Source organism: Watersipora subatra, chromosome 1 (assembly GCF_963576615.1).
Source record: "Watersipora subatra chromosome 1, tzWatSuba1.1, whole genome shotgun sequence".
NCBI classification, from domain to species: Eukaryota; Metazoa; Bryozoa; class Gymnolaemata; order Cheilostomatida; family Watersiporidae; genus Watersipora; species Watersipora subatra.
This window is the reverse complement of record NC_088708.1, coordinates 77,037,873-77,052,503: the sequence shown is the minus strand read 5'-3', so window position 1 is coordinate 77,052,503 and position 14,631 is coordinate 77,037,873. Positions and strand designations below refer to the sequence as shown.

Here is a 14,631-nt window from a genome sequence, read left to right as displayed (position 1 = left end):
CAGCCAGGCTCACCACTAACTGCACTACTCGACCACCTTGCTGTATCATAGAATATTTATGCAAATAGCTATTACACATGACAATTTCTCAAACACACTGGACTGCCAGGGTACTTACTAGTAGATATAAAATATGTATCTACCAAATTTATTAGTTTACTCTGATATGGCCGAACCAGTTTGTAATGTTTTGTAAGTAACACGACTGACAACAAAATATAAACATTTAAATTTAAATAAAACTGCATGTCCTTGATTACCAAATTCGACAAAAATTATGATGATGTTATAACCAATAATAGCTTGTATTACCAGCTGAAGTGAACGGTGACATTCCTAATTTGTTGGCTGGCACAGTATTTATATACTATCAGATTATTGGGCAGTGTACATGAACTCGTATTCACGTCTGTAGCGAGACTTATCTTTGAGAATATATGAAAGCAAGATATATATGGCAAACAATGCCATTTAAAGCCAGTAAAATATAACTAAACGGCGCCATGATAGCTGCAGACAACTAAGCCTATGTCAGAATGATCATGCTACCAAAACACCACAACACTTGAGTGAACGCGAAAATAAATGATATAATAAAAGTCACCTTTGTTTGGGGCCATCCGACTCAGTATGTCCTCCTTGGATGGTGTGGGACATTCCAGATAATCACCGGGTGACTGAAGATCAACAATTACCTTCTTTACAGCCACCTCACAGACGACCTCTGTCATTTCTCCAAAGTAGCAGCACAAGTACCTCTCATTCTGCCCATTCAGAGGCACAGCGTTCAGTGTGACTTTAAGCTGAAAGGAGGCAGACATGTCAAAGAGGTTTATTCCATCACCTTGGGCAGAGCGATACGACATAGAGAGAACTTTTGGCAAGGGGTGTTTGCTAGGAACAACAAATCCTTCTCCAGACAATGAATATGCTAAAAACCCAACTGAGAATGGAAAACCTGTAGCGGTCTCCATGGAGCTTTCCTCACACAATGGATGTCATTAATAATTATCGTTTCATGTGCTGAGACTTGACAGTTAGAATTTCTTCAGAAAAGTTATATAAGGGTTAGTGAAGGGGCTGTTAACTTCACCTATGCACATATTTGTTTATTGTCATTGTGAACCAGTCTTAGAACAAATCTTATGAAGGCTTGTGAACACGCTGAGCTTGTGAAACCACTGGTGAGCATGATCTGAATTGAATTGCCAACAAGGAGAGATTGCTTATGACCACGAGCAAGAGTAGGTCTATATTTTACATAGAAAGGTTATACAAGGGTTAGTGAAGGGGGAATCTTAGATTAGTAGGTTGTAAGTCTATATCTCACATGAAAATCTTAGATTAGAGCATCAGAAATATTTTATCACTTGTCATCAAATCTGAAAAGTTACCTTTACAATTACTTTTTTTTTAGATTTACAGGCCAATTCTTTTGCCATGGCATGCAAGAGGTATAAACTCGGTCTGCCAAAGGGCCGACTGATTACCTGCCTCCTAAATGACTAAATTATGTGTAACAGATTGACGGGAAAACGGTTGTAATTGCGAATAATGCGTAATAAATCAATTTTGAGACAGTTAAAAGCCAACAGAGCGCTACTTCAACAGCATTCAGTTGAATAAAATGTCCAAATGTTCGGTCAAATGTTTTGCTAAACGCAAAAGCTCAATGTATGTTGCTAGCAATTACCTTGAAACAGCTCAGAAACGTAACCAAGCAAGCTTCATGTTAGTCTTCTTACCAGTTCTTAGTAAAAAGGAAAACATGGATTTTCATGTCAATTGTTGTTTTAGCTAAAATTATTTCGCGGAGGGAAGGAACAGTCAAGTAACAAATATTTACATAAAGTTAATTCTATTCAGGAACAGTTAAGTTAGATATATTTACATAAAGTTAATTCTATTCAGGAACAGTTAAGTTAGATATATTTACATAAAGTTAATTCCATCAAGGAACAGTCAAGTTATAAATATTTACATAGAGTTAATTCTATCGAGGAACAGTCAAGTTATATATATATTTACATAGAGTTAATTCTATCGAGGAACAGTCAAGTTATATATATTTACATAGAGTTAATTCTATCGAGGAACAGTCGAGTTATATATATTTACATAGAGTTAATTCTATCGAGGAACAGTCAAGTTATATATATTTACATAGAGTTAATTCTATCGAAGAACAGTCAAGTTATATATATTTGCATAGTTGGTTTTATCGAATCTTTTCACAAGTCTCCTTAAGAACTATCTTTGCTATTGTTTACAGTTCATGTTTATCAGAAGCTACGCAATGTTTTGTGGGTCTAAATGACCGGGTCATAACAATATAATAACACCAATGATAATATAGTTGTTTCGGTATCAAAATCTTTTTATAGACCCTGCGGTTGAAAGTTATAACAACTTATATGGGCCATTGTAGAACATTAGGCTTTACGGAATATTTAGGTTCCAGTAAAACATTAATTAGGTAGCAAAGGAGTTGAGAAGTTGATGCTTGAGTCAGCCAAAGACAAGGAAGTTAGATGTGAGTCAGCCATAGACAAGGAAGTTAGATGTGAGTCAGCCATAGACAAGGAAGTTAGATGTGAGTCAGCCATAGACAAGGAAGTTAGATGTGACTCAGCAATAGACAAGGAAGTTAGATGTGACTCAGCCATAGACAAGGAAGTTAGATGTGAGTCAGCCATAGACAAGGAAGTTAGATGTGACTCAGCAATAGACAAGGAAGTTAGATGTGAGTCAGCCATAGACAAGGAAGTTAGATGTGAGTCAGCCATAGACAAGGAAGTTAGATGTGACTCAGCAATAGACAAGGAAGTTAGATGTGACTCAGCAATAGACAAGGAAGTTAGATGTGAGTCAGCCATAGACAAGGAAGTTAGATGTGAGTCAGCCATAGACAAGGAAGTTAGATGTGAGTCAGCCATAGACAAGGATGTTAGATGTGAGTCAGCCATAGACAAGGTAGATAGAATTAATTGTATATGGGCTTTAATAATTAATCTTGAATTCATGCTTTATTTTGAAAACTATCAGTAAAAATGACAAATAAAAGAATCAAGTACTTCGCTCAGATGTATAAAGCCTGTGTCCATATATTCCTCCGTTAGTTTTAGTAGTCATACAATATAACTTTCACAATGTACAATGCATTAGGAAATAATAGGTTTATGATTGACTAGTATACACTAAAGGCGTGGTCACACGAGCGCCGAACCGAACTAAATGACTCAAAACGACGTCGTTCTCAGCTGTAAAAAGTTCAGCCGAAGACATTTCTGGCCGAAACGAACCATTTCGGTCCTGCTCGAAATTTCGTGGCCGAACCCTTGCTCTTATTGGCTGGTTAAAATTGCTAGAATTCTAGCGAGCACGCGTCACATTTCTCCTTACGTGCGTGTGAGTAAAGTTAAAAAAGAAATGGGACGATACTTTCAACATGAAACATAAACAACATGAAGCAATTTACGACAAGGTTCACCCGGACTTGTGATTGTGTTGCATAAATGTAAGATGTTGCACTTAAGTTTTGCATAAATGTAAGAGAATGGTTGTGATTTTCTTTCCTGTAGAATATAAGTAATGTGTCATATTCATTCTGATGAAGAATCGTTGACTGATTTATTTATGTAAAACCACAGTACTATGATAAAGACTGTTTTTGTTTGTTATGTACTCAGCATATAAAAACATTCATATGTTAATAAAAAAATATAATTATGTTGATGGGAAGGGTTGGCAAAATCTTTGTGTCGAGTGATTTATTTTGAGCAGCTGAACGATCTTCTGATAAATCTGCTGTGTAATTATAATTTATAATTGTTCCTCAAAGTTTTGTGTTTACAATAGAAATATTTAACTCAAATACATAAAAACTACTAATGAAACCGTGTCCTGTCTCTATACGTATGGTATCTAGGAAGCGAAGTGACTTCGGATGCCGTGTGACATGTGCCACGAACCGAACCAGCCTCCGAACCGATCCTACGTCGGTTCGGTGCTCGTGTGACCACGAGCACCTTACGTGTGCCTTACCTCTACCAATGCTCAGACTATAATACTCCTCGACAACAGATACATCCTAACACTATGAAATGGGACACTGTTATTAAATTCATCGACAAAACAGAACGCCTATTAATAGCCTACTATTAAAACTTCTTTACGTAAAGACAATACAATTATATTGTGCTACATAAATATACTCATGAAATAATATATGCATATATGTGAGTGTAAATATAAATTTATTTTATAAATCATATGTAATATCAGGCCTGCAAATAGAGGCAATTTTTCTTTTTTCTTTTTGCTTATTGTTTAAAATAAAGAATTAACTAACTAACTAAACGAACAAAGATTTCGTTCGTATTTAATGATTGTGAAACGCAAAGTACCGAATCAGAATCCAAAAAACATAATGTAGCTGGGAAAAAGTCTTCTGAGCAGCTGGAATAAATTAGTAACGAACTGAATGTAGATGTAAAATAAATAGCAAGTATGTAAACTACGAAATGTCGATTCAACGTATATATTTTGGTAATGTATATAATCAGCACAAAAATCACCAAATTTCAAGTTCGAGATAAATTATTAGCTTTAACAAAAAAAAATGAATAAGCATCGCGTTGCATATACTTAGGTCCCAAAATTTTTCTAAACAGGAGCATCGTAACTCGTGAACGCAAGGCTAAAATAATTAGCACACGCATGGCGTATACGTTATATGAAAAGATATTTGATCACTATGGCATTCTAGCTCAGTAGTAGAGCGTCCGGATAAGAAACTTGTCGATGTGTTCGTGGTACTAGTCGCGAGTTCAAAACTATCAGGTCGTGGAATTTTAATATCAAGATATCGGATAGCAAAATAAGTAAGCCCACCTTGACGAGGTCACCAGGGACATCCAGCAGTACTAGCTCTGTATCTAACTCAGGGCTGATGCAGCCCATGCCTCTTTGGAGCCAATGACCCTGAGAGTCGTGGTCAGTACAGTTACTCATAGTCGTACAACTGCAACACAGTGGCAAGCGTTTGTCAGAAAGCTCACTTAGGGTGAGATAACATCACAACTCGAGTATAAGCTACATAGCATAAGAAAGGCATGGGAGTAAGTGCGGATAGGTAATAACCACTTGATACATGTATGTACGGGTAAGTAATAACCACTTGATACATGTATACCACTAGATCCGTAATGTCTCATGTCTGTGTTGACAAACAAGTTTAGTATATCGAGACTGAAGCGGCCAGAGTCGGTTGTGGAGCTACTGGTTTACCTCCTGCTTATGACATGACCCCGGCGACAGTTAGTAAGGAACCAAACAGAATAATATTACTAAGCTTCCTTCGAGTCAGATACTATATTAATGTTTTGTGTAACTCCTAAAATAAAATCTGTTTTGTCCTTGGAAATGAAAACCATAAGGAAATATAGCTAAATATAAGAGATTAATTACCAAGTATTTCTAATGTGTGAAGTAAAGTTAACTCTTCCCCCTCTCCCACATTTATTTTGTAAACGTCGTAATACGTACTTTGATTAGAGTTTCAGCAAGTTGTCCAACAGATAGTTTTATATTGACGAATAGAAAATCACTAAAAATCACAACTACAGGCTGATCTACACAGTTGAAATAAGCGAAGTTAAAAAGGAGCGTATTAGAAAGAAGCTTAAGCTAAAGGGAGCACAGTTAAAGGGGAGCGTAGATAAAGGGGAGTGTAGTTAAAGGGGAGCATAGGTAAAGAGGAGCATAGTTAAAGGGGCGTAGTGAAAGGGGAGCATAGTTAAAGGGGGGTGTAGTTAAAGGAGTGCGTAGTTAAAGGGGAGCGTAGGTAAAGGGGAGCATAGTTAAAGGGGGGCGTAGTTAAAGGGGAGCATAGTTAAAGGGGAGCGTAGTTAAAGGGGAGTGTAGTTAAAGGGGAGCGTAGGTAAAGAGGAGCATAGTTAAAGGGGGGCGTAGTTAAAGGGGAGCGTAGTTAAAGGGGAGCGTAGTTAAAGAGGAGCATAGTTAAAGGGGAGCGTAGTTAAAGGGGAGCGTAGGTAAAGAGGAGCGTAGTTAAAGGGGAGCGTAGGTAAAGAGGAGCGTAGTTAAAGGGGAGCGTAGTTAAAGGAGAGCATAAGTAATGGGCGTACAGTAAGGTTGATTTTACAAGTCAGCCAAATCAAGATGCCAGCTATATTACTCTTTTGTATTCAACCAATGAACTTGCTGGAGTCTGCACTGGTGAGTCACCCTTAGTACAGTGAAGATAGGAAAGCCTATGTGGATGTTTCCATAGCATGATGTAATCTCATACCCGGTAAAGGGAAAGACAATTTTTTACCCCACAAGCAACCATCATATACTAAAAACTAATAATGCATAGGTCAAGCCTAATATTCCATAATGCCATTATTATAATTCATCAGAGAAGTAAAGGCAAAAATTTAGGCGATTGCTAATAATTAGAGATGCATAAACAGCGGGTTTATTGACAACATTCCATCGGCATTGTCTGCTTTAATAGCCATTCAGCTTATTTAATAAGTCTGAGAATGCTTTAGAATAGATCATGACAAGAGAATATGACGGCATAGAAGCCAGTCTCATTCATAATCACACTCAGCGCAAAGATGAAAGTTGATGGGCAGAACCATCAGCGCATTTACCAACCTGCTGGAGAGTGCGCACCAGCCGCAATGAGGGTCCTCTAGGGCTGAACACATTTCACAGGTGGTGGCAGTATGACAACGTTGCACCGGCACGCTAAACACGGTAGTGTCTGTTAAGGCATATATACGGTCGTTTCCTACAGCAATCGATGGCAAGAGAAGTTCATCACCGATCATAAGGTCTTCCCGTTTGTACAGCCCTCTGTGCATATTCTGTACACCAATCACTACCTGTAAATAAAGTAGGATATCGTGCATCGATCTCCTTAAAAAGACACAAAGAAACTGAATACGTCGCAAAGGAAAAAATGAATTTTCCGTTATATATCTCATTAATCATTTGATTAATAATTCCTTGCATTTTTGCTAATAGTTATAGAAAAAGAACTCTGCGCAAGCAGTTTTTTACGATTCCGCAAGCATACAACTGTCGGCTATGCTTGACAGGGGCTATGTGATGACAATCATGACGCCTAATGTTTATGACACAGATTAGATCGGCAAAGGTTCGATACATTAGATTGACAGAAATATAAAAAACTGACATTATGCCGGAAAATATTTCCTAAAACTAGATCAGCGCAATTGGATCGATAAAACTGGAAAGACTGATTGAGCTAAAGCTTATAAAGAAATCGACTCGGAAAGATCGAGCCAATTGTGTTAAAAAGTAGCACTAACATTACAAAGCAATAATATGTCTGACAATTCTAATACAGACAAGACTGAATTATCTATTTCACTACTGACCTTCACACATCTGCAAAATAGCTACAGTTATTACTAAAACATTCATCACTACACAAAATGAGATGTCATGAATTGGATTTGACCAAAAAGGTTGATCTTGTGAAGTTTTACAGGCCAAAAGACAGATATAGCAACTGTACATCCTAGAAGAGAGGTCGAGTATAGGTCAGAGATAGAAGCTAATTGAGGCATACAAATAGCATAAACTCGAGAGACATACACACTGCTTGTTGGAGTTGAGGCCTGACCGCTCACACAGAAGAATGCATAGCCAATGTGTAGTCTAAATACTTGCTATGGCTACACACATCGACACTACTAAACGATACGCCACTCTGAAAAATAGAGAGACTAATGAGAGTTGGCCTAGGGAGCCTAACAGCCATGTCGCCTTTGCTAGATTATCGACTACTGATCTACTGTATGACTGCATCATGGGATATTTATTATATCATAAATTCATCACCGATACGCGATAACAGTCTTTAGCAATAGCTCATATTAAAATTGTAAAAGCCACTGCATTAATGAAACATGAAGAACATTTTCCTTCCATATAAACGTAATCATTGCCAAGTTTTATCCATTTGTATACAATGCAAACATCATTATTAAAGAGAAATAATTACATGGAAATACAATTAGTCCCTCTGTAAACCCACTGGCTACTGCCTCTCTGTAAACCCACTGGCTACTGCCCCTCTGTAAACCCACTGGCTACTGCCCCTCTGTAAACCCACTGGCTACTGCCCCTCTGTAAACCCACTGGCTACTGCCCCTCTGTAAACCCACTGGCTACTGCCCCTCTGTAAACCCACTGGCTACTGCCCCTCTGTAAACCCACTGGCTACTGCCCCTCTGTAAACCCACTGGCTACTGCCCCTCTGTAAACTCACTGGCTACTGCCCTTCTGTAAACCCACTGGCTACTGCCCCTCTGTAAACCCACTGGCTACTGCCCCTCTGTAAACCCACTGACTACTGCCCCTCTGTAAACCCACTGACTACTGCTAAAAAAAGACCATACATCATTTGATAAACTTGAGAGTTTGCTAAAAGCAAAAAAATTGCTTCAACAAAAGCAAGACTCAGCAATAGCACTAGTCACCTTTTAATAACCATCAATATTAGTTCAGTCATGACTAACAACTACTCTTAGTTCATTTAGCATCCATTACTACCAGTAAATGGTGCTACCATTATAATTGTCCTTTCTACCAATTATGGTTTAATAGGAAGCGAGCGATGCTAACTGTTGGAGGGCACAAAAGTAATCTTTTTATTAGCGAGCCCAACTTTTATCTGTTTATAAGCTATGTAGCCTAAAGCCTTCCTTACTATATTTATCACAATTTTTTAAGGCATTCTACTAGCAAAACTGGTACTAAATCAGCACTCAAAAATTTACTCTGACCAGGTAAACATTGCCACGTGAATACAAAATTCGAACACAAGTACTCTCCATTCTTAAAAACAGGGTTATTTTTTATCTGGTTGTTTTTTCTGCAACGTTTGTATTTGATAAAAGGTACAATTCATATAAAAAATGAAGGCATTAAAAATAGTCTAGTTCATTAGAGTCTTGCAGTCCTTGGTAATTGTTTCAAACAGAATAATTGCTACTTTTGCGCAGTTGAGATTTTCAGTTTTGAAATCATTACACCGCCTTGAATTGCTAACCTCCGAAATTTTTTCGATTTTCCCATCAACTAAATTTATAAAACACTTGCTGCCAAAAACTGTTAACTGTTAAAGTAACTATCAGGACATCAGAACTAGACATCTACATCACAGTCGCTAGTGACTAAAATGAAAAGCCACAGTCGCGATAGCTCGGACTTATGTTTTGTTTTTATCACCTGTATATGAGAAGCTTTCAGGAACCAAATTAAAAACTTATGAAGTTGATATATCGACGACTGCTGTAATGTGAGCCAGCATATTACAACACCCCATACAAAACCACAAACCTAGTCGTCGGTATCGAAAATAAAGATGACAACAAGACCTTGTGTAAAGCGAGAATGTATGTTGTATTTCAGTCCATATGATCTAGCTCAACCAACCTTGCATATGTAGCCCAACGGGTCAACCATGAATGCCACAGTCTTGTTGCCAACAGCTTTAACATAAAAGGCTCTGGAATCAAATTGCAGATCAATGATGCTGGCCCTCACTTCCTCGTTTTGGTAGACTAGCGGGTACAAGCCGACACGCCTATTCCAATCAGGTAGCCTGATGATGTCACAGGCCGACGTAACACCTCTCAGAGAGTCGTTGTCGCTCTGAGGACAAACATGACAGTATGCTGCACTTTCAACAAATCTTCTGACGATTAACAAGACTGAGAAATCATAGCAAGCTTGAGTTGAATAATTTTCAAATGTTTGAAAATGTAAAAATTTCAATTGGAAAAAATTATTTCCAAAAACTGCTGATCTTCAACCAAACCTTAATATTTGTTTAGCTGGGTGCATTGCACTATTTACCATATAGTTTTGACACCAAAATACCTATAATGGGGCCTTACATTGATGGATTAAATACTGCTACGATAGCATTTTGGTTGAATCAAATAGAATACTGTACTAAATTTTAACTGTGTACATGAATAGCTTTTCTTCTGCTTGAATAGCAATGCAAGTAGTTATGGGGGATTAGCTGATGAAAATGTGCACTCACCTGAAATGGTCTACAAACACCTGCACCATTCAACAGCTCATCTGGCCCAACATGCACATCTTCACTATTACCTTCATCATGGCACATTGTGAATACCGAATTTAATCGCTTTATCAAAGCTCTTACAGAAAATGCGCACACTGATATGGAGCTTGATGTAGCATTCTTAGCAAATAATCCAAACAAGTAAATATCGGAAGGTGGCACGTCAGGTTCTGATCTTTGCAAAATATGATAAAGGTTACTAGCGGCTCGTGCCATATATGCCGCTTTCACAAACTTGAGTGGCAAACCTCCCTCGCTTGTACATTGTAAGGGCAGTTCTACTAATGTTGTGAACAGTGGGTCATTGCTGCAGACTCCTCCTAAATATGAGAGTCCATTCTGATTTTTAACATAAAACCTCAATCCATCCATGTGGAAGGCATAGACGTACTGAAGATTTGTTGCATTTTTGCGGTACTCCAGGGCTGACTGAGGCCCTGAGCCTTTGAGAGTGCTTGGGCCTTGATAGACCAGTTGAAATGTGTCAGGTCGCCAAATGGCCATTGCAAAGGCATTATTAGCCGAGTAGGAGTTGGTAATCCAGAGAGAATTTTCTGTAATTTCCTGAGACTCGGTGCTGTAACTAACGATAGCTTCAACAAATACTACAGTGCCCAAGTTACTGTTATCAGTCACTATGTTTCTTTCTGATAATGCTGTAGCTTTTAATTCGGTTTTCCCTAACAAGGCGCATCGACCGAGGTAAGTGAAACACAAAAATAGATGAGTTGAATTGTACGCTTCGAGGACAGTTACTTTAGAAGAGCAAGTACTGCCACATCTTTCTGTGCCATTGAGCAAGCTACTTTTGCTCACCGCTAAAGATGTAATGTTCAGTCGGTAAATTCTGTCTGTACCAGCAACGTATAGCTGATCATCACTATAAATTAATTTTTGAAGAGGTCTGAACTGGTCGGTCGAGATCACTGTCTGTTGTTGGCAGCAAACATTGGAAGCAAACGACCATAAAAATATCAGCCACACGAGAAGTTCTCCTCCAGACATTCTAAAATTAATGCGAACTGTTGAAAACTGTAACAACTGTAGTTAGCTTATTTGATCATTACTACATGTACATAAACTCATGTTCTGAACTACAGTTCTAACTAAACTACATTCATGTTCTAAACATAAACTACAGTTCTTGCCCCATTGACAGCATGGGCTAGTACAAACATTGAAATGTCAAAATAAGGTAGAATAATAACCACCTTATTACGATAGACGAAGCTCTAGAGCAACTTTCACTGCGCTCCCTCAATAGCCATACCCATATACATCCAATGCAGAAAACTTTCGTACTCCTCTTCTACTCCGAGTTAGCTTTTTATTGTTAAGACACTGTAAAATAAAAACAGGCAGCGTGAATGTATGATGGAATATGTTAAAATTGAGAGTTTATGGAACAGCCCATTTTTCATAGAAAAATGTAGAATACACAAGTGACCTTTTAGCAGCAAGCTAAAATAACTCATACGTTTTAACTTTATCCTGCTATAGCTGGGTGATTAACTAGTTTAAACCTTTGTTATTTCTTATAATCAGTATAAGTAGTTCATAAATTACAAAAAAATTTTTACATATAACTACAACGTTAGCACAGAAGTTATTTTTATCAGCAGATTTAAAGGATGTATGCTTCTCATTAAAAACGTTATTGTCTATTCTTCTGTTGTAGCCCTTGTATACAAATACACGTAGTTTATTCCTAGCAGAATTAGGATACAGCAAAGAGAAATATAACAAACAAATCAGATAAACCTATGTGCACTATAAATGTTTAGCATGAAGGTTAAATACCCTTAATCAAATAATCCTTCCTCAAATCAAATCCTTAATGATTTCAGCGACATAGCTAACTCATAGCTATGTCGCTGAAATCATAGCTAACTCATAGCTAACTCATAACTACATAGCTAACTCATGCATCCCAGTACGTAAACCCAAAGGTAAAAAATTCTGGTTGTCAAGGGAAGCCAAAACAGTTTGCCGAAAAAAGAGAAGGTTTTTTCATACCTATAAAGCTTACCCTACTAGCCACAATTTAGAACAACTAAAGTCCATTGGTAATCTATCTAAACGCCTTATTAAAAGAGATTATAATAAATTTTTAGAGTCCCATATTACTGAAAGCCTTAAGAATGGCGATTCCAAACCTCTTTTCCAGCTTATATCTAATTCCTCAAAAGGGGGAAACTGTTCAAACATTATGCAATTACATAACTGTGTGAATGACAACGATATGGCCATAAGTTTTGCTAACAATTTTAAGTCCGTATTTACTGTAGACGATGGACACGTCCCACAAGTATCATTCACTCAATCTAGTGCAGAACATGTACCCCAAATGGACATTGCTGTCAGTGAAGAGGGAGTTTTGGCCCTTCTTAATAATCTTAACCATCGTAAGGGTATGGGCCCAGACAACCTTAGTCCTGCCTTGCTCAAGTTTTTGGCTGTTGACATTGCTCCCATTTTAACGCTGATTTTTAAACACTCCCTCAACACAGGGTGTGTGCCACTTGATTGGAAACATGCCAATGTAGTCCCTGTATTCAAGAAAGGTGACAAGAAGGCCCCACTTAACTATAGGCCAATATCACTCACTAGCGTATCATCTAAGGTTATAGAACATATTATTGCTCATAACATAAGAGATTATCTCGATCAGAATAACATCCTAAGTGAAACACAGCATGGTTTTAGAAAAAAGCACAGCTGTGAATCTCAACTTATACACACCATATCAGACTTGGCAAATTTTAATAATCTTAACACTCAAGTGGATGTACTTGTTTTGGATTTTAGTAAAGCGTTTGATACAGTTTCGCATGACAAATTGATCCACAAACTTAGAAGTTATGGCCTAAATGCAAATGTAGTGACTTGGATACAGCACTGGCTCCTGGACCGCACATTCTGTGTCATAGTTAACGGTAAAACATCTCCACCTACCCAGGTAACATCAGGTGTGCCCCAGGGGTCGGTGCTTGGACCCTTGCTTTTTCTTTTATATATCAATGACCTTCCAGAGTCTCTGAACTGTCCAAAGACATCCATACGTTTATTTGCGGATGATGCCATACTTTTTAGACCAATAGAATGTGCGTCCGACAGCCTTCTGCTACAGGACCAACTGTGCAGAGTGGCTGCATGGGCTGAGTCGTGGCAGTTGAGATTTAATGCTAATAAATGCACATCTACATCTGTGGAACCAGTTAGATTTTCACATATATACAACTATTGCGGTACATCTCTTATATCCTCGCAATCCTTTTTATACTTGGGTATACTTGTTTCTAGCACCCTCAATTTTAATGAACACATAAATCGCATCATACGTAAGGCTAACGGCACTCTTTTTATGCTTATGCGGACCCTTAAGAAAACATCTCCTAATGTCAAAAGGACAGCATACTATGGTGTGTGTCGTCCACTGCTAGAGTACGCTTCGGAAATCTGGAGTCCACATTTTGATTATAGTATACAAGATTTAGAGTCCATTAACCGAAAAGCTTTTAGGTGGGCCAACAATTTAAGAAAATTTGATAGTATATCATCAGAAATGGTGAAAATGGGATGGCAAACACTTGCAGAGAGAAGACGCATCAAGGACGAAAGCACACTGCAAAAAATTTTAAGCCAAGACCTAATGGTCGATTTTAATAGATTTGTAATTAAGAACTCATCCTATTTTACTCGAGGCTCCAATATCAGACACACAATCAATACAAGTGCAATGAAACACTCTTTTTTTAACCGTGCGATGAAATTTTAACATCTGATTCTCTTATAACTAGACCAAGCGATCTTATACTTTTATCCTTCAGTCTTAGATAAATAAGTCTATGCTTATTTGTGATCTTATTTTTATGCCTAATGCACCATTTTATTTCTACAGGCCTAGCGGCCACTTGAAATATTTTACAGAGATAGATAGATAGATAGACATAACTATAGCTATTTTTAGAGTGTCTCAAAAATTCGAATAGACATAAACCTAACAAGCTAGAAACTTACATTCTCTTGATACTTATCTGCACATAATCGTTGTTTCCTAGTGTCAGAGATGTCACTAATACTTGCTTTGATAAAACGCAAAAGCAGAAAAGAATAAGGAACAAAAAAAATCATGTGTTGGCAAACACGGTTTTATCACACTATTTGTACTTAATTAAAAAAAAATTGTAGCAGAAATAGAAGCAAATTGTTGTTTAAGAACCACACAAACTAATTTGTAATAGTGTGGTTGTGTTTGTTACCCGTAATAACATTTGCAAGGAAGCAGTTTAAAGATTTACGATAGAAAGAAAAACTGTTGTTTATTACTACATGTAAAAATAACATTCTAGTTCGTACGTATCTTAATAATTAGACGTCAACTACCTCCAACAAAAACAGATCATTACAATAATTGCTCCACTCACACAAAAAATCAGGATGAAATGATAAGCGTTAAGGATGAGAAACTAGCAACTGAATGTATCTAA

General features: G+C 37.6%; 1 protein-coding gene across 1 annotated transcript in view; it reads right to left on the bottom strand.

Moving 5' to 3' along the window:
* LOC137386095 (plexin-A1-like) overlaps positions 1-13,167 on the bottom strand; it is a 56,368-nt gene extending 43,201 nt beyond the window's left edge. The window contains exons 1-7 of the mRNA XM_068072777.1: positions 13,097-13,167; positions 11,353-11,482; positions 10,097-11,147; positions 9,481-9,699; positions 6,667-6,896; positions 4,894-5,023; positions 605-803 (exon numbers count right to left, since the gene is read on the bottom strand). Coding sequence (XP_067928878.1) covers positions 605-803; positions 4,894-5,023; positions 6,667-6,896; positions 9,481-9,699; positions 10,097-11,146 — 1,828 coding nt within the window. The 5' untranslated portion in view covers position 11,147; positions 11,353-11,482; positions 13,097-13,167. The remainder of the gene's footprint in view (positions 1-604; positions 804-4,893; positions 5,024-6,666; positions 6,897-9,480; positions 9,700-10,096; positions 11,148-11,352; positions 11,483-13,096) is intronic.
* Between the last annotated feature and the right edge of the window lie 1,464 nt (positions 13,168-14,631).